The sequence below is a fragment of the Osmerus mordax genome, chromosome 24, assembly GCF_038355195.1.
Source record: "Osmerus mordax isolate fOsmMor3 chromosome 24, fOsmMor3.pri, whole genome shotgun sequence".
NCBI classification, from domain to species: domain Eukaryota; kingdom Metazoa; phylum Chordata; class Actinopteri; order Osmeriformes; family Osmeridae; genus Osmerus; species Osmerus mordax.
The window spans coordinates 8,124,967-8,145,425 of record NC_090073.1 but is presented as its reverse complement, the minus strand read 5'-3'; the positions used below and the strand labels follow the sequence as shown (position 1 = coordinate 8,145,425).

Here is a 20,459-nt window from a genome sequence, read left to right as displayed (position 1 = left end):
GATACTACGTTGAATGTAATCGAATCTTTATTTTATTTTTTAAGCGTCGAAAACTTCCCGCGCGTCTCAGTGCAAAGCAAAGCAAGTGTTTTGCATGCCAGGAATGTGAAATACAGTTTAACATTTTGGAATTGATCTCTAATTGGCCTGCTATATATATGCTAATATTGTGGAGTGCTCCTGAACCAGAGGCAGTCTCCTGCTGATCTGTCAGCAGGGGCTCTGATGGTCATTTCTGCAAGGAGAGTTTGGGGGGGGGGGGGGGGGGGGGGGGGGGGCAGAAGAGGAGGGGGGCAGAAGAGGGGGGGGTGTGGGGGGGGGGGGGGACATCACCACTCTGCAGCTTGTAGCAGGGCAGCAGGGGAGAACATTAAAGCCTAGTTTGCATCACTCAGCGCCTCCAATTAAACACGAATAACCAGTTATAACTTCCTGTCTCGAGATGTGCTTTATGAGCTCCTGTGCAGCGACGGGATCTAGGGTAATGCACCACCCATCCACTCCCAGTTTGCCCTTCTCCAATGCACAGCACAGTTCATTAGCGTTAAAAATGGAACGCATTGTAGAGGATGATGGTACTTTTTAAGTCTTATTAGCTTCATGTGATGTTGTTCAAGGGGAATTTGAGGTTCCCAATTAAATTGGGAGGGAAACGAAACCGAAAGTTGTGCTCTTTCTTTCATTACGGTTGGAAGTTGGAGCAGTTTCCTTCTTTCTCCGGGAGCCATGTTGGGCAGCAGCTTCCTCATCAGATCCACAGACATCAGAGGACATCCGGAGCCCCCCTGTGGTGTGCTCTTCGTGATACGCAGGCATGCATTGTATGCCCAAGAGCATTTCCTCCATAACCATTATAAAAGACCACACATCTGCAGCTACAATGTAAACACACTTGTCCCTGGATCTCACAAAGTGGTACAAATAAGAAAACAACAAAGGAAAATGGGTGTCGGGTATTTGTACATTGTCTCACCATAGCAGATTATGAGAGTGTTTATATCAGATGGTAAGACAATATATGATCTGTAAATGCCAAGAAGTCTGAAGGAAAGGTTTGTTGCCTTCTGTATGAACCATAACATGCACTATGAAGTCTTTAACATTCACAGAATTCTTGCTATTCCCTCAGAGGACACACAAATACATAATAGATAAGTTACGTAATATGCTGCTGATACATAATACATAACCCAATACACCCAGGACCAGTTGAAAAGTTGCACCCAAGCTGGGTGAAAACGTTTCCCCCAAAACAAACAGGAAGCGGCTGTGAAGTACCGGAACAATCTGAACAGCTCTTCTCTTCGTGCTGAAGGTCAAGTCCTCTGTAGATATACAGGGAGGTGAGAGGCAGGGTGAGGTTGGGAGAGGTGGGTGAGAGAGACAGGTGAAGGTCAGAGAGGTAGAGGAGAGAGACAGGTTAAGAGGCTGGCAGAGGTGGGTGGCTGCCCCGCGAGGCGGTGCACCTCTCCAGGACGTGTGGCCAGCGCGGGCAGCCACAGAGGCGAGCACAGCCCCCGGGCGACTGGGCCCAGAGAGGTGTACGAGGCTGCCGCTCCACTCCTGTTACCTTGCTGTCACTATTCATTCAGAGCCTGCTCCTCCTCCCCCAGCGCTACCTCCACCGGGCCATCGCTCATGATAGAAAACAATGAGCATGATTTGTGAACTCTTGCCGTCTTTGTAATTTCATCAGTGTAATGGGATTATATTTCAAATTACCACTCCTTTGTTCATTATGCGTTTAAACTCTTTTGACAGACAAAAACTTAAATAAAATGTGCGCGTCAACCCTGGTTGACTTTCACAGGCCTCGGACTTGATTGGACAAACAGTACAGCGGGGTTCCCGAACGCCAGGAAATAATGTGCTCATTTATTCATTTTCCAGGCAAGTCACAATAGATTTTTAACGACCAATGACCGACCTCCCTTAGGTAGTCCTTGCTTAGGGGGTTAATAAAGCCTAACACTGCCGCTGAAACGCTGCACACCAGAGCCCTGTGAGAAGACGACTGTGATGAAATAAAGACAGGCCAAATCAGCAATCTCTGAGGGAGAGAGAGAGAGAGAGAGAGAGAGAGAGAGAGAGAGAGAGAGAGAGAGAGAGAGAGAGAGAGAGAGAGAGAGAGAGAGAGAGAGAGAGAGAGAGAGAGAGAGAGAGAGAGAGAGAGAGAGAGAGAGCAAGACTGGTATTCCACTTAGATTCCAATTCCACAGGTCTCTAAGGGACAATTAAACCAAGTGAGGAAGAAGTGCTCTCTTTTCACAATGCGTTCAGGCGTGCATATTAGAGGCTGTACCCTTGGCAATACACACAGCACAGCACAGGCAGCCTAGACCTTAGCAGAACAGGACTAAAGTGGTTCCTGAACGACATCACACCTCTTTCTTGAAAAGTTTGACGTATAAGAACGGCAAAATTCTTTACAGCGTGTTTTCTTACGTGAGTTGGTCGTTTTCGATCATTCACGCAGAAGGATCACTGCATTATCTTTTAAACTATATGCTGAAAATATGAAATCGCCATCGGTATTCATAAACATATGAAAGGTTTCAACTACCTTGACAGGTTTGGTGTTGATGTATGAGGGGGAACTGTCAAAGGGGGCTCTCTCTACGCCGAGGACAGGCTTGTGTAGTGGTGTTGCCACTAGACATCCATCTTGTTTCCTCTTTCCGCACAGTGCTCTATTTGTCTGAATCTATGTCATTTTAGCTCACTCAGGTCAACGGCAATTCAACCTCCTCTTTTATCCGAGGCGCTTCAGTTTCGTAATGTGATGCATGTAGTATGGGAACCTGTTAAACTCAGTTGCTGTCACTGCCAGGACGTCGCTGGAAATAAATGATGCAGCCTCCTGTCCACTCTTCTCCGTGTTCTGCTTCTCATTCACTGACTCTGAAGGGGTGTCTGGGTTGTTCCCTACGTGAGCAGGACTGAGCAACTTTCTCTCCCGTACTCTCTCAGGTGAAACCCTGTCACGTGCGGACATTACACTCCTTTCTGGAGAGAGAAGACAAAAAACGGGGTCAGGTGGCTGAGCGGTTAGGGAATCAGGCTAGTAATCTGAAGGTTGCCAGTTCGATTCCCGGCCGTGCAAAATGACGTTGTGTCCTTGGGCAAGGCACTTCACCCTACTTGCCTTGGGGGGAATGTCCCTGTACTTACTGTAAGTCGCTCTGGATAAGAGCGTCTGCCAAATGACTAAATGTAAATGTAACTGTGCTGGAGGAAAGGAATTACAGAAGTACTAGTTTGCCCCCAACAGTAAAACATGCCGAGTTTATTCATTCTCTCACTCCTTTTTTGCTTTTCGGTTCACGCTGTGCTCTGTCACGGGCCTCCAGGGAGCGGGGGGGGGCAGGGGGGGAAGGGGGGGGGGAAGGGGGGGGGAAGGGGGGGGAATTACAGACTACCTGATAATTAGCAAAGTTCAGAGCAAACTAAAATCTGCTCTGCTCTCCCAGATCCTCTCTACTGGCAGGTTTCTCTTAGCAACTAATTAAGTCTGCCTCTGAGGTTTCAGACAGCAAGTGTGGTGATGCTGCAGCAGCAGAATTAAAACCGAAGGAGGAAGAGAGGGGGGAGGAGAGAGCGCGAGGGAGAGAATGGGAGAGAGAGAGAAGGAGAGAGAGAGAGAGAGTGGAAGAGAGGAAGAAGGAGGGAGGGAGGGGGGGGGAAGTTGAGTATTTTTTCTCTTTTAATACAGAAGAATACAAAATGACATTGCCGTTCCCTGGGGCTTATTATTGTTTCACACTTGAATGGATTTTTCAAATAGAAATAACAGTGGTGGTCACCATTATGTGCAGTTGCAAATAGCACAGCTCTCTCTGTTTGTAATATTCTTTAATTATTATAATGTCATTATCCATATTCTCCAATGTTGCATGAAACAGGAACAGCAAATCCTCAACGGCAGGTTTTTAATCTTCTCACAATGGAATCAAATCACACTATAAAGAAGGCATTATTGGTAATGTTATCATCATCAGTGCACAGCACAATGAGAATTATCAGAGACTTTGAGCAGACAAATCACACTAAGTATTTTCTGTTTGTTATTCCCAAAAGGAATGATCTGGGGATGAATGTTAATTTTCACTGTGCTCATCTTTGGTTGCAAAGAGTCTTGGTATGAAAGCTCCACTGGGACATGCAGGTATACAAAAATGGAAGCGGAATCAGGTATTGGATTGACTAAATGGACCCCCAATAAAAATTATTTAAAAAATTACAATTAATGCTAGAATGAAGTACGTTTAGAGCATGACCACATTTGCTTCGATAATTGTGTAGAAGCTACCGGTAATCTGTCAAAAGGTAAACACTGACACAAGTAGCTCATTACAGGAAACTGAGTCATGGGGCCTCTCTAATGACTAGCCCTGTAAGTAGAGAAGGCTTTAAAACAGAACAGCCTTCCTGATAAGAGACCTGATCGTACCCAGACTGTGATGATGTGGAATCCATAAGAGACATGCAAACCAGGCAGGCAGTCATTATTTTCTCCACAATTACCTGAAGTCCTTGATAACGAGCAAAAAAAAAGAAGAAAGAAAGAAGGAAGGATAATCGTCATTAGAAATACACACGCAAACGCCACTATTGTCAGGAGAACACGACGGCGTAATGAAGCAATTATAAATGAGCATCGTCGTTCTCTATATTAATTTCAGCTTTTAAGGGGTGTGGAGTTGGAGCGCTGAGAAGCGTCTGAGGGAGAGGAGGGCGGAGACGGCCGTGAACGTGAGGGAGGCTGAGAGAGGCTGAGGGAGGCTGGCCCCTGGAGTGTCCAGCAGAGAGGCCAGGAGGCCCTTGAGGCAACCTGAGGCCAGCAGAGAGGCCAGGAGGCCCTGGAGGCAACCTGAGGCCAGCAGAGAGGCCAGGAGGCCCTGGAGGCCCCTGAGGCCAGCAGAGAGGCCAGGAGGCCCTGGAGGCCCCTGAGGCCAGCAGAGAGGCCAGGAGGCCCTGGAGGCCCCTGAGGCCAGCAGAGAGGCCAGGAGGCCCTGGAGGCCCCTGAGGCCAGCAGAGAGGCCAGGAGGCCCTGGAGGCCCCTGAGGCCAGCAGGTGAGCACTTCCAGGGTGTCTTCACAGCGACCTTCTCTCTCAGCTCACTCTGCTCTCCTGTCCGTGATACAAGACTCAAATACAAGCAAATACCCGACGTTAGACTCACGTCAGTATGCCATGGGTGAGTTGCTTTAAGAACATGGACCAGAGAATACTGAACTATCAAGGGTTTTCATTTAATTCAATTAATTTTGAGATGTTTCTGGTTTGCAGTTTGGGCGAGGTGTGAAAGATGATCTGGCTCCATATGAGGATGCAGTTGAGTTCTTCAGACATCCCAAAGTATGAACTCTTTTTCCAGCCCCTCACCACAGGACATGTGTGAAATAGGCCCATGTACATAGACCGCCCTTTGAAATGTAAACAGTGCCTCGGGTGCAGGATCGTAATAAAGCAAGGAGCTTGGATTTCGTGAGACGAGGCGCACTCTTCAAATGCTGCCTCCAAACACCAGGCTGACTGGAGACCCAACTTTTTTCATTAATGAGGTTTTTTCTCTCTCTTTGATATTCCTTCATATTTACATGAGCAGAGACATGCAGAAATCCCAGGTTTCTCCAGAGAGTTTCTCCAGATAGTTTCAACACGTTCAGTGGTCTGCCAATCTCTCAGGCATCTGGAGGAACATGTGAACAAAGAACAGAGAGAGACTGAGGGAAGACAGTCTAGAGAAATTAAACTGCAGGGGAATTGTCCTGCTCAGTTAGAAACGCCATCCTATTAATAGGCAGACACAAGCCACAGCCATGCTACGTCATTATTGTCTTGAGAATGGAATTTTACAGAAGGGGCAATTAGGACAGAGAAGCTGTGAGCTTGCCATTATTTCAGCGTTTAATGACCAGGCAATATGGCAGGAGCTTGATGTCGATTTGAGGGCTGCAATACAAAATTATGCATAATCTGGGATATTTCACTGCACCCCCCACCCTCTCTTTCTTAGTATTGAGTAAATGTACATGGAAAAGCACATCTCTCTAATTTATTCAGTGGGTGGAATTTGAATGTACATGATATATGTTTTCTAGAGTAAACATCCACAGCCTTGTTAGATTTTTAATCACTTATTTTCTCACTCATTTTTTTTGGGGGGGGAAAGCAGACAAATAAACAAGGAGAATATATATCGATGACCATCAACTATATCGCAGGTACAACAAAGCCCAGAAAAAACTAATGGGGTTTGGGATCATGATATCCTAGAACTACATGATAAATACTGCATGGTGAAGCTGATTTGAACGCCGTGGGAGATGGGCATTGCTCTGTGGGCAAGATGCATGTCTTTGGACTCGACCCAAAAGCCAGGATTATTGACACGAGTGCTTCCTCATTAATAAAGCGCTGTGTGCTTTTGTGTTCGGGGTCACCCTCGCCACAGTTAACCGTAACTTGTCAAGGCTGCTCCAGACTCACAAAAGGAACCTCATGCATCTCCTGTCAGCGGGCATAATTCCTGGATGCTGGCACGCCACTGATTTCTGCATAAGTGATGCGAGTCTTTTAGCAGAGTTGGGAGCAGGAGTTTTTTTCTTTTTTTTCACCCCTCGGAAAGATGTTCATCATTCTTGATCTGGCACTGTCAGGGCCTCGTGTTTTAGTGCATTTCACGATTAGGCAGAATTGACAGGCCAAGAAGGCAGCGAATAGCAGGAACGTGTGAAATTAAGGGGGCGGAGGGAGGGGGAAAGGGGGGGGGGGTGTTGGGTGGAGGATGAAGTGGAGTGTGGCCGTCATTTAATCTGCAATTTATCAGTTTAGGCTGCACCGCGTAGCATCGGGGACGCTCCCTTCTGGAGAGAAGAAGGCTCGTCTCTGCTCCACACCCACTCCCCTCTTCCCCTAATGTACTGTGACAGAGGAAGGTGGAACACTGGAGGGACGGGGGATCTTTATTGTTATTATTATCATTTGTGAAACCCGCTTAATTAATATACAGCATTGTGGATTCCTGTGTGGGTAAGCAGAGGAGGTTGATGGAGTGAGAGAGGTGCGCCGCGGCGCCGCGCAGAGAGCTGCTTCTGTGGCGTGCCCGCCGTCGAACGTGGCTGAGGTCAAGCAGTAAAGACAACGGAAACACACACACACACGCACGCGACCTCTGACAACACTAAACACACCCGGAGCAAATGAATGCTTAATTGCCATTTTTCCATAAGGTTGCTTTATTGACATGCTTTCCAAACAGATTGATGAGAATTGCTAAAGCAAGGACAAATGCAGTTGATGTTTCAACATCCCATAATATAACACAGAATGGATTTATTAACGTCATCTACTATTTTAGCAATATTTAAGATGAGTCTATAATCAGATTTCGTTCATAATTATTGATTATAAATACATGTTCACGGTTGTGTTGTATAGCACAGCCTGCGTTCTTTGGTGGGTTCATGGACACCTTGGGCCTTTGTCTCCTACGGAGAGACAGGGAACAACGTCCATGAACCAATAACACCCCCTCCCTCCCCTACGCCCCCACCCCCCCAGTCTTGTCATTCAGATAAGCACTCCACTCAGAGATCCCCCAGCCTAGTGTTTAGTGGACTGTTACAAAGCCAAATCACAGTTAGTGGCAAGAGGCATTGGTGCTTCTCTCTCACACTGGCTTCACTTCCTTTCGCAGTCCCGTGGTAACATTTACCGCAAGGAAATGACATCGAAGGATGCACTGTGTCGCCATGGAGGCAGTAGGAGTACACTGAGATTCATAATACATCACGGTTATTGAAAAGACAGTTATTTCTGGCCGCTTTTTTTTACGACTGATTTCAATGTGTTGGATTGTGGCTTAGGTGACAAAAACACAAAACAAAATAGTGTCACACCATACTGAAAGGGCTGTGAAGATGTGGTTTTGTGTTGTGTCTTGTAGAGGGAATTGGAGGTTACCTGTGTGTGTAGAAGGACAGCTGATTGTCAAGGTCAAGGCCTGTGCTGTGAAGGCTAGGATGAGCCCTGGAGGTTCTGGTGTGGGCTTAGGTCAAAGCAGCAGCCCTGCTGGGCGAGAGAGGTCATGCAGGAGGAACCAGGAGGACTTCCAGGAGAGCTGGCGATGACCAGCCAGCACCAGGTCTCTCTGTTTGCTCCTCCTTCAGCTAACTCCACTCTACTGCAGACTGGATGACACACAAACCAGGAAATCCTTTCAAGACATGGTTCGGCAGCCGGACTAGCACAGCAGAAAAGTTTTGTACAAGTCAAGCAGCCAGAGGCATGCTGGGAAATACAGAGAGGGAGGATGAGAACTAGGGCATCCAGAGAGGTGAATGCAGTGGATTAGAAAGCAGGATTCTGGAGTCTCATAAAGAAGCTGAGTTTAGTTTTCCTCTAATAGAAAACACTGTATCACATGAAGACATCCAGTCCAGCTCCTCCCTTCTGGACATCTAAACCATCTCTGTGTAAACAGCCTATCCCTGTGTTTACATACACATGGGGATTACACAGATTACTTCATTGTACAATCTTCTATCTTGTGTAAAATGTGTAGAGAGAATAGTTACACAAATACTGTTTGAGGATAAATAGTGACTATCTCCACTTCTTAAGCTTTTTCAGAGATCAGCCCAGTGATTATTTTCTACTACTCTGAGCCACTTGAGGACAACGTCGTTATTTATTCGTTCATTTTTGACCTTTTGAGTCTCTCAAACTATTTCAACACCGAACAGTGAGACGTACTGGGTTTTTTCTATCCCTTTCATCTGCATCTTTATTAGTATCTTTGTATTGCCACAACAACGCTATTTTTCACAGGTGCCTAAGGGGAGTGGCGCGTTATCTGAGGATGCACTTATCTTTACAGTCTCTCAACAATGACAGCTCAATCCCTCCCGAGGTGTTGCTGGAACTCTCACAAGATGAAGACGTGACATGATGTCTTGGCGTCGAGGACAGGACAGCTCACTTCCAGATTAGGCGTGTTCCCAGCCAGCCTTCACCGGGTCCTGAGAGCCAGGCATTACTGTCCCGGAACAAAGGATGCTGTTGACAACCGGGAAGCGTTGGTCATGTGCTGCTGGTGGAGTGTGCAGTGTCTCAGGGTATCATAGATGTCCGGCCTGATCCACAGGTCGAGAGGGGATTCCTGATATTCACACTGACAGATCGCGGATCACAATCATTATGTTCTCACTCTGATTCCAAGATCACTGATTTTAATGGCTGAGTATCCCTCCGGGGATTCATAAAGTTCTGTCTAATATAATATATTTTTTTATTTATTTATTTATTTTTAGTCATTTAGCAGACGCTCTTATCCAGAGCGACTTACAGTAAGTACAGGGACATTCCCCCTGAGGCAAGTAGGGTGAAGTGCCTTGCCCAAGGACACAACGTCATTCTCCACAGCCTGGAATCGAACCGGCAACCTTCTGATTACTAGCCCGATTCCCTAACCGCTCAGCCACCTGACTCCCCTAATATAATAAACAGGATCTCATTCATTCCTTTGACCCCTGATATCTCCTTCATAATGGTGTGAGTTTTCAGAACAACTACTCACTCTTAAAGGCTAGCACATGGACGAAGGGATGAGCTGTGTCTGCATGACTTTGAGGGCAAAATCATCCATACAACTGCATAACACGAGTGTTGGCTTGTCTTGTTTCTTGACGAACAAATGTATACATTGTGACAAAAAAAAAAAAATCTGAGAAATATCCTTTTTATTCAAGTGGAAACATCTCAGTGAATAGTAGGGTAGAGTACAAGAGAAGGCATTTCAACTTTACTCCCCAGGGATTTGTCATTTCGTCTCTGGAATACACGCCTCCTGAACAATGTCGCTTAATTGTGAAAGCAAGGGTAAGTGCATGCACACTGATAGAAGTGGCTCATTGTTGCCAATTATGGAAATGCTATATTAATGTGTGAAAGAGAAATTAGGGAGTTGTGCACCTGTACTTGTCAAGGTTCTGAAGTGCACCAGGTAATTGCCTGTTGATTGTTGCCATTAGCATCTGATGGCTAAGTGCATCTAATTCTTGTTATATTTCCATTTCCGTCGTTCAATTTAACGTCACCACCCACTCTTCCACCCGCAGGTGATTACAGATTCTAATGATATAAGTCCAATTTTACGAAGGCACAGTAACCACAGAAGAACAGACGTAATTGACACCAATGCTTATTAAAACTATTTGTGATTAACAATAACGGGACATATGGAGAAAAAATAACACAATTCAATTGTCCATATCCTAGCCACAGCTACTTGGTGTTAAAACATGATTTACATACTTTGCTAGCTAAGAGCTTTATTAAAGCAAGTAATAGCCTTTCTGTGTTTTTGTTTACCCACATCCTTGAGGTTCCTCTTGAAGTGTATTGACTTCGGACTGGGCTACTCCATCGAAGGTCTCCATCATGTTTCTCATTCCATCACTCTGGTCTCTGTTGTTGGAGCAGGAATCATTGTAGAGGGAGGGGCGGGGCGGGAGGGGGGGGAGAGAGAGAGAGCAAGACCAGTTTCATTATTTAATCTCTTATCACCTCAGGCTGAGAGACTTTGAATCCTCCAGAGTTCTAATCTGCTCGTCTCCTTGCATCCTCGAGGCTATTTCATTTAGGTTTTAATATGTGTATTTGACATTTTGTTCATTTAGCCTCCTCCTTTAATTTAATTGACGTGTTGCTGCCTTGTGCTGTTTGTTTCCCCCCTCAGTGAACGGTTCTCACAATCAGCATCCGAACACTTCTCACATTCCGCATGGTATCAGAGATTTAAGTTTTTACGTTTCAACATCACATTCACAGCAAACACGTGCGAACACACAAAAATATGTAGACAATAAAAACATATTTCGACAATTAGGCCTATCATTTGCTAAAGAAAGGTGCGTACAATCATACATTTTTGCATACAACCTTATTTACCACATAGCCTACAAATTGAATGAAACCCGTCACGTGCTATTTTAAGGCCCACCTAAATACAGTAAGCCTATCTTGGTTATACATCTACATTGTATTCAACATGAGTTTATTCCATTATTGTAAAATTGTAGCCATTGAGTACATTCCAAAATGATAGGTAACAAAGTGAAATAACAACGCGACTATCAAGGCCACCTATTTCTTAAATGTACATTTTATCAATATATTGAACTCTTGAATTTCACAAAAACAATAATAGCAATGATAAAAAGTAATGATAAAATGATAACCATGATAATTTTACAGTATCATATAAATATACATGTAACGACCTACCGTATATTTATTCCATATTATTATAACACCATTACTGTTACAGTCTGTTAGGATTGATTTGAACGTGATTGCGTTGCTCGTGTCCCCTGGAGTTCTTTGTCTCCGCTCAGCTCACGAGACCGTCGTGGGGAATGGTGCGTCTGCCATCTGCAGGAGAACAGCGAGAGGCCATACAATCCACTGGCCTACACGCGCACGGTTATACAGTAGGCTACAGTGTGTACATACTGCAGCACCCGTGGCAGTGCCGTAAGATTGCTATGACACTTTCCATTAGCGTGAGTTTGACATGATATAAAGTCATTTTGGGAGAAAGAAAAGTTGCTATAGGCTAAACACGTCTTCCATTCTACAAGAGCAGGCGGGTTCTGTATGTAATATGTAATGCAATTGTGCAAATTAGTGATGACTGAACAATAGGTGGAACAATATGAGTGTTTGAATCAGGCTTTTTTTTCCCTTCTGTTTTTTGAGAGAGAAAGATGTAAATGTGTTTTAATTACCTCAAGAAATTAAATAAGGAGAAAGTATCTAGGGACAGAGACACTTTGCACAATGTAACTGACATTCTACTGTCTAAGCCGTCTTGGGTTGCCGGTGGAGATGAGAGCGGTCCACCGTGGTTCCTCCGGAGTGCTTGGTGCGGACTAAGTGTGAAGTCATGCACAAGCCCCGCTGGACTGATCATCTGTTGTTCTACAGCCATCTGGGCCTGGCCAGCGGCTGTTGATACGCTCGTGCAACAATCTGACAATATGAAACACAGTTGCGTCAGGGGAGCTTAGTCCAATTTTTCTCCATTTGGTACCTCAACCATTAAAACATGTTTTGTGTAAAAAATTGCAATAAGAAAATCCCTTTAAACCCAAACTGTAGATGAGGTCATTATAGTTTAAAGGGGTGTTCAATCTTTTTCAGGATTGGAACTATCTCAAATGAACTAGTGCTTCGTAAACAAAATAACCAGGTCAATGTCTGTGTGCTCATTAAAACAACTAATTAGCTTCAAAATTTGAATTTAAATGAACAATAGGAAATATCATCAAGCGACGCAGGCACCCCACCAAGCAGTTTCTGAAAGAGATGATTCCTATTACAGAAAGACAGGGGTGAAGTGAGGAGAGATTCTAGATTGGGAAAATTCTCCAATTATGAATGCCTCCTACTCTTGTCAGCAGTAATTAAATGTTCAGTGAGAGGTTGCTACTATTGGCACGGAGATTGGAAAAAATCTTGCTGTGATGCTCTCCTTGACGGTTATGTTCCATGCATAAATTTGGTCAGGTTCATCTATTGTGCAGCTTGACTCGAAACCATGGGTTTCTACATATTCAATCTGAACATTATATCCCATGGCGATTACATTCATACAACCCCATATAAGAAGCAGTGCTGAAACAATAAGGACCTTCAAGTACAGCCTGGCTGTCTTCAATCCCAGCCATGCTCCATGCCACTCAACCACACCTCCTGGTACCTCCTGGTACTGCCCAGACACAGAGAACCACCCACGGAACCACAGGAAAAACTTCTGGTTCTTTTATTGTTTTTAAAGAATTATACAATGCATTAATCACAGTAAAGACAAGACGCCTTCCCCGCATATTTCGTAATTGTGCAAGCTTACAAATGTAAAACAGATTTTTTTTTTTTCTGCTCGTTATGCCTACTTTGTACAGGGAGCAGAGCACAAGGAGAATTGTAAAGCTTTCAAGAACACATTGCGTAGTCCGTATCTATATATCCAGTAATACAGCAGGCTGTTACTGGTTTGCATACAGTTCGTCAGCAATGTTAAACTTGTTCTTGCCACATCCAAAGTTGCTGCCCCAGAGTCTGAACAGAGACAAGTCCAGTTGGAAATCATTTCATGTTACTGATATGTAAGGGTACAATGCAACAAGCCAGGTCCATATTGTTATACGTCACCTAAGGTGACATCACACATATTTGGAACACAATCTGTATTTTCGTGATCTATCAACACGTGGAGTTATATTCAGACTAGTTAGACAGTAGCATCTATCTCGCAGAAACGTAATCAAAAACGGTTGATAGTATGTTCACACATTTGTTGGTGAAACCTGGAGCATGTCAGGTTATGGGAATAGAACACTAACTTGTCACACATTTTCAAGATTGCTCCTAAAGGTGTTGATGTCATTGATGTTAGAAGACAGGTGTAACAGTTAGGCCTGAAGCCTAACCTGCAACATCATTATCTGGAAATAATAATGTTGAATAATAATGATGATAATAATGAAGTACTTTACTTCAACTGGAAATCGTATTTTACTGTCCGAGCATTTCCGTGAGCATAATGGATAGAGACCAGGAAAGTGTTACCATTCATGCAAAGTGTCCAAATGTCAGCATTTTTTTAAATGTCAGGTGCATGTCAAATTCGGGGAAAAAACGCCACTGACTTTGTGCAAAAAGAAGCTTGAGAGTCCTAGAAAGGAGAAGACAATGTGGACAGACTGACGAAGACATTGAATTGTTGTAGTTTTTTTTTTTTCAACTTTCAGAACTGGCCAAACAGATTCTAACCAGTGCTGTTGGTTTCTGTCTGAACAGATGAGCACTTTAGTCAACTACACCATAACACGGGAAAACACAACACTTGCAATGAGTGGATTTATATTCTCATAATACACGTTCCTCACACACACACACACACACACACACTCTTACTCACCCACTTTGTCTTTCATACACACACACACACACACACTTTTATCTGGTGGTCAGTATCAAGTCAAATAGTGTTGCTTGTTTGCTATTCATTTATCGAGTTGTGCTGTTTTCATTTCACGTCGACCAATGAGAAGATAGAAAACTAAAGTCACATGGCACGTAGCTAACAGACACTCAGAGGGGGAAGTCGGCCTGAACCTGGTAATTGAGCTGCAACATCAATGTCAACTGATTTTTGGTGACTTAAGCTCTATTAAGTGTCAATAAACATGCTTGCAGTAGAAGTGAAAGAGCAGCATGGAAATAAAAATGTCCCTGTCCTCTAAAACGTAACTATAAAATAATGAATACAAGTGTAATAATTGCGAGAGTCCCTTTCTGGAGCTTGTGAGGAGGTAGGTCAGAGCTAATTCAATCACTGTTTTGGCTATGCCGATACGTGCAGTATCTCAGTATCAATCAGCATCAGAAACTTTGTTCATTAGCCAAGGCTAATAAGGCTAGCTAAACCAACAGCCAGAAAATCCCTACAGCCTTTCAATCGGCCGTTACTGTACATATCAGTCTGCGGTAAAGAGAGGCATCCACCTGTATATCTATGAGGGATTCTGATGCCCCGCCCACAGTGATCCACTACTACAGCCAATGGGAGAGAGACACACATGACCAGCCTCGGTCTGAGCTTGGTCATATTGGTCTGAACTTTTAGGTAAGATCACTATACTGAAGGGACTGATGGTTCCAGACTGGACACAAGTGCATTTAAGGGAAAGACAATCAGTGGTGTTGTGAAGCCTGCACGAGGGCAGATCAGTCACATTGGCCATGAAGGGGGGGGTACACCTACACCAAACTAGGGGCACAAATCACCTTCGAAAGAAAAAAAAAAAAAAACAGCAGATCTAAAGCGCCCCTCCTAAAGGCACTAATTTTGAGTAATTTCCAAAACGCCAGCAGTTCTGCCAGTGCAGGAGTGGGGCTGGTGGTGACTGTGTATCCAGGCTGGCTCAGACTGAACGGGAAGCCCCTCTCCCCCTCATCTACACGCAGTAAGATACCTCAGATACGCCAAACTCACCACCAGCTCAAATCTCCAAAATGGGCATGAAAAAGAGATGTCTTTTTTTGTACAATAAAATAAAGCGACGTTTTTAAATAGAACGAAAGAAATATAAATACATTTGTATTTCACATAAATATGTGGGCCCTTATTTCCAAACTGCCACTGATGAAGTATTTAGGAAAAGGATCAACTGACTGACAATTTAAGACAACGCTGCCCAACTATTTATGCTAGCTTGAAAAGGAGACATTCGTGTAATAAATGTGGACTGATCTCCCGGTATTCATCAGTCATCTGATTCACGGGGCTGCATTTGAAGAGTACAATTAATAGTCGAAAGAATATTCAAGAGGAAAGATTGCACGATTAAACCAAGGAGGCCCTTCCCACTCACAAACCGGCGATCGTCTCAAGAGAGCATGGTCCCTTTTTCATCGGGTTCATTTATTTATCTGTCAATTAAACACTAAGAATTTCAGTTTTAGATATAAAATTTCAAACACAGATCCCAACACCGCACCGTGACGAAGGAGACAAAAAAGATTAAATGAAAGAACACGAATCGATTTACGTTCCAAGTTAACATTCGCCCCCTTTTTCCAAAACAGTTCTCCCCCCCCCCCCCTCTCCCCCCCCCCCCTCTTTCCCCCCTCCCCCCCACCCCCCCCCACCGTTAAACAAGGTTCCACACGTAGGCCCTACAGTGATCATATATACTTTGTTATCTTTCAATTTCTCTGACTATGTACAGCTATACAAACAGAGAGTGCGGTAGAGGGGGCTGGGCAGAGAGAGAGAGAGAGCAGTTGGCTGGGCAGAGTCCCAGTCTACCGGCTCCTTCCCCTCAGTCTGCCCATACAGGTGGCTGTTCTGCTTCACTTGCGATCGTCGATGGTCTTAATGAATTCCACCGCTGCGGTGAACTGCATCCACCAATAGCACTCCTCCCCGCTAAGACGGCTGGCATAGAAATTATTGATGTACTGAATGGTGGACAGCAGGCAGGGCGGGTTTGCCTGGAGGGGGGGAGAGATGGGGGAGAGGTGGGGGAGAGATGGGGGAGAGATGGGGGAGAGGTGGGGGAGAGGTGGGGGAGAGGTGGGGGGGAGGGAGAGATGGGGCCCACATTAACCAGGGAGAACCACACACAGTGCCATGTATAATGCATGGTCTATGTAAATATGTCCATACGGGTTATCACGCAGCAAGATCTTTATATTACAGAGCATTTACCATTCAGACATCTACACTGAGAATACACCCTCAGCATTCATTTTGAACCTTGAAAGATACCATTATGTAAAAATAAAAATAAAATAATATAGTTTTTTTTAAACATTTCCAGACGTGTCAGGTTTAGCTGCAGTCAGGTTTAGCTGCAGTCAGATCACTCTACATGGTCTTCACCCCAACCCAAACCTTAACAACGCTGTAGCTCAACGTAAATACAAGCATGCTCCTTTAGCAAACGCTTTCATCCAATCCAAAAGGGATGGATTTTTAAATTCCAAGCGCCACCCATCCCTAATGCTATTGGCTGAGGGAGCCGTCAGTCAGGGGAGGCTTACCCTGATGAGGACGAAGACGAGCACAGGGACAAAGTCATCGGCCCCGGGCACAGAGTCCTCGTTGGCCAGACTCAGCAGGTTCATGATGGTGGAGCACATCCTCAGGATGCACTGCACCTTGTCCCGGGGCGTCTTGTAGGCGTTGATGGTCCTGATCTCAGACTGGGCGGAGGGCCACGGAGCCTCCTTCAGGTACACCTGCACACGCACACACACAGGCATACACACCCCCGCACACACACACACACCCACAGGCATCCACACACAGGAATACACACCCCCACACACACATGGTTACTACACAGACTTACGATAGGAAATGACATCAGTTCCACTGATACGACTGACTGGTGAGTGTCTGCTAGGAGAGCAAACAGGGACTTGCCTCTGGGACCTGAAGAGCTTTGTGATAGGCTGTGACCACTTTGGAGAGGCGCTGGATGTGTTCCTGGAGAAGCCTGGGACCCAATACAGAGATGTCATGAGTGGCTGACACACACACACACACACACACACACACACACACTCTCTCTCTCTCTCTCTCTCTCTCTCTCTCTCTCTCTCTCTCTCTCTCTCTCTGGAGCACAGCACATCCAGCTGATGTATGGTTCATGACGATCTGTCACGACGGCCAGACCGCGGGCACCAGGAGCAGGGAACTGGGTCACCTGGCAGCCTGGGATGGGGTGGAGGTCGTCCCAAGCCTGGGGGTGAGGAGGAGGAGGTACTCACTGGTCCCGGAGGATGTCTCCGTCGTGGTTGGGGTAGAAGGCCAGTTTGAAGATGCGGTTCATGACACTGCGTTCGATGGCCATCTGGGCGTCCTGGAGCTGGTCCTCGCTGGCGTACTGCCAGATGGCATCGTGGGCCATGGCGCCGTACAGGTAGCGCAGGAAGTCCTCCACCGCCGCCGTCTTGTCGTCCGATGCCGTGCACCCCTGGAACGCTGGACACACACACACACACTTTATTATGTTACTCGTTAATGTTCCTTTTACAACAGAATTTTAAATATCTACTCAATATCTACTCAATATCTATCCAATATCTACTCAATATCTACTCAATATCTACCCAATATCTACCCAATATCTACTCCATATCTAGGTAATGTGATGATGAGCTAGCGGGCGGAGACCTTGGATGAAGTCCTGCATCTTGGCCTCCATGTGCTCCAGCAGCAGCCGCACACACACAGTGGTGAAGTAGCGGTTGGCCACCTCCTTGTCCCGGAGCACCCTCTGCAGCAGCCTCTCCAGGTGGGCCTGGGACGTCTGCAGGCCCTGCCGACACCTGGTCAGGTAGGCGATGTAGGGGGCCCGCTTCCTGCAACACACCGCCCACAGACACAGCACGCTCACACAACCCCCGGCTCCAGGCTCAGTGGCCTCGGAGAAGCTGCTCCACAGAGCAGCGTCTTCTCCGAGGCTTGTGCCGGGAGCGGGGGGGGGGGGAGAAGGGGAGGGGGGGGGGGAGGGGCTGTTACCTGTAGTCCTCGGCGATGGCCCGCCAGCAGCTTCCTGCAGGTGCGGGCGTCGAAGCGGCTGATGCAGCGCGTGGTCTCCTGGATCTGGGCCATCTGGTTCTTATCCTGCAGGTTGATGGCCTCCGCCAGCTGGACCTTCAGGAAGCACACGATCTCATTGTCTGGGAGAGGGGAGAGAGAGGAGGGAGGGGAGGGAGAGAGAGGAGGGAGGGAGAGGAGAAGAGGGGAGGAGAGAGAGAGAGAGAGAGAGAGAGAGGAGGGAGGGGAGGGAGAGGAGAGAGAGAGGAGGGAGGGAGGAGAGAGAGGAGGGAGGGAGAGAGAGAAAGAGAGGAGGGAGGGAGAAGAGGGGGAGGAGAGAGAGAGAGAGGAGGGATGGGAGGGGGGGGAGGGAGAGAGAGAAAGAGAGAGAGAGTAGGGAGGGAGAGAGGGAGGGTCAGACACCACTGGCCCCACGCTGAGAGGCTGCTGTAATCACATCAGTCTGCCAGCCTGCTCCTGCCTGGGCGAGGACAGGACAGGGCCGGCTAGGGGCCTCTCGGAGCCTTCCAGAGGACGGCTCCGTCCTCGTAAAGGAGGCCCAGATAGAGGCTGTGAGGGCGGGGCGGAACGCAGGGGTGTTTGTGCCCGCGAGGGGGCAGGACGGACGGGAAGTGCACCTTCGGGGTCGGTGTGGTCGGGCAGGCCGTTGCGGGTCGGGGCGGGAACCATCATGGGAAACGACACAGAGTCAGCGGAGCACAGGGCCAGACGCAACTTCTTCTTAGCATCACTGCAACACAGGGGGGGGAAACCAGTGTTACTTCATTATTGCTTTCGAGAGAGAGAGAGAGAGAGAGAGAGAGAGAGAGAGAGGGGGAAAGGGAGGAGAGAGAGAGTGAGAGAGAGAGAGGGGAGAGGGGGAGAGACGGAGGAGAGAGAGAGAGAGGGGAGAGAGGGGGGGAGAGGGGGGAGAGGGGGAGAGAGGGGGAATAGGGGGAGAGAGGGACAGAGGGGACAGAGAGAAAGAGAGAGAGTTGGATGTCTGGTGAGGAGGCTGTGTGAGGGCAGGAGCACCTGAAGGAGAACTTGGAGTTGGCCTGGGTCTGACTGGCAGAGTCCAGGAGGTCGTCTGTGGAGTTCTGAGGGGCCTCGTCTCTGGGAGACTCGTGGGGGGAGCTCATCCAAACAGTCTACAGACACACACACACACACACACACAATCGTGAAGAGGACGTGCTCTTAACCCTTGTGCTGCATTCGGGTCACATGACCCAAAGGTTCATAACAAACCATCGTTGTGTTTACCCAATTTTACCCAATACAAAAACAAATAATTTTCTTTTAAACTTTGCAATGTGGGGGGTCTGAGACAGCCCAACGGTTAAAAGAAATGCTTCACTTTGTTTTTGTATGCGGTAAATTTGTTGCAATACGGCGGTGGGTTCACAATGACTGATGGGTCAGAATGACCCGAAGAGAACACAAGGGTTAAACAGAAAAGGTGTGGTGTGTGTGTTATTGGCTACACACCTCCATGCCCGTCGTAAGCAGCGCCGGCGGCTCCTTCACTGGGGCTGGTCCGCTTGATGTTCCTGTACTTGTCCAGGATGTCTTCCGCTGCCTGTGTCTGGGAGCTGTTCCTGGACATCGAGTCATCTGACACACACACACACACATACGTTTCATTCGGACCTCAATCCGCCACAGGGAAGCGCTCCGTTCGCCCTGATTCAGCATATCTGAGTGCGATGACAATAAATCAGAGCAGACCTTGTGGGACTCGGTCCTGGCCCATCTCGTCTTTCTCCTGCTTGTCTCTTTTCCGGAAGGCTGCTATCGGAGCTGTGGCAGAGAGGAGGAGGAGGGCGGGTTGAGTGAAGAGGGAGAGGAGGGGAGCCCCCTCACTGTCTGTGGACGCTAACACGAGCGTGACTCAACACCAGCGCGTCACGCTAGTAACGCGCCTACGCTTCCCGTCGTCAGACGACCGGCATCGTCTAGGACCGACACACAGGCTTCATATCTCGGAAACACAACGGAGCAAAAATGGCTGCTGCTTCTGCGACACAAAAATAAAGAAAAGGAAAAGCCAGGATGGGTGGACACAGACTGGCAGCAAAGTACCAGGAAAGGGAGTCAGAATATCACGACCGGACCCAGGATGGACAGGTGTTTACAGCCGTGCGGTGGGCAGGGAGGCATGGTGAGAACGACGCCAAGCACGGGTTGGGAGGTGGCAAGGGACAGGACTGGGGAACACCACAGGGGGGGTGATATTCTAACGCTGCCCACGAACAAACCAAACAAAGTCTCAATGTGGTAAGGAGCAGTGCAAAATAATACAGGGGTCCGCCCAGACCGCTGGTGTGAATGA

The 20,459-nt window shown here is 47.0% G+C and overlaps 1 protein-coding gene across 1 annotated transcript in view; it reads right to left on the bottom strand.

The window, feature by feature from the left end:
* Nucleotides 1-12,809: 12,809 nt before the first annotated feature.
* gapvd1 (GTPase activating protein and VPS9 domains 1) overlaps nucleotides 12,810-20,459 on the bottom strand; it is a 21,847-nt gene continuing 14,197 nt past the window's right edge. The window contains 12 exon segments of the mRNA XM_067227827.1: nucleotides 12,810-15,678; nucleotides 15,724-16,068; nucleotides 16,621-16,818; nucleotides 17,006-17,078; nucleotides 17,353-17,566; nucleotides 17,759-17,946; nucleotides 18,107-18,126; nucleotides 18,128-18,267; nucleotides 18,763-18,875; nucleotides 19,160-19,275; nucleotides 19,614-19,741; nucleotides 19,856-19,927. Coding sequence (XP_067083928.1) covers nucleotides 15,928-16,068; nucleotides 16,621-16,818; nucleotides 17,006-17,078; nucleotides 17,353-17,566; nucleotides 17,759-17,946; nucleotides 18,107-18,126; nucleotides 18,128-18,267; nucleotides 18,763-18,875; nucleotides 19,160-19,275; nucleotides 19,614-19,741; nucleotides 19,856-19,927 — 1,403 coding nt within the window. The 3' untranslated portion in view covers nucleotides 12,810-15,678; nucleotides 15,724-15,927.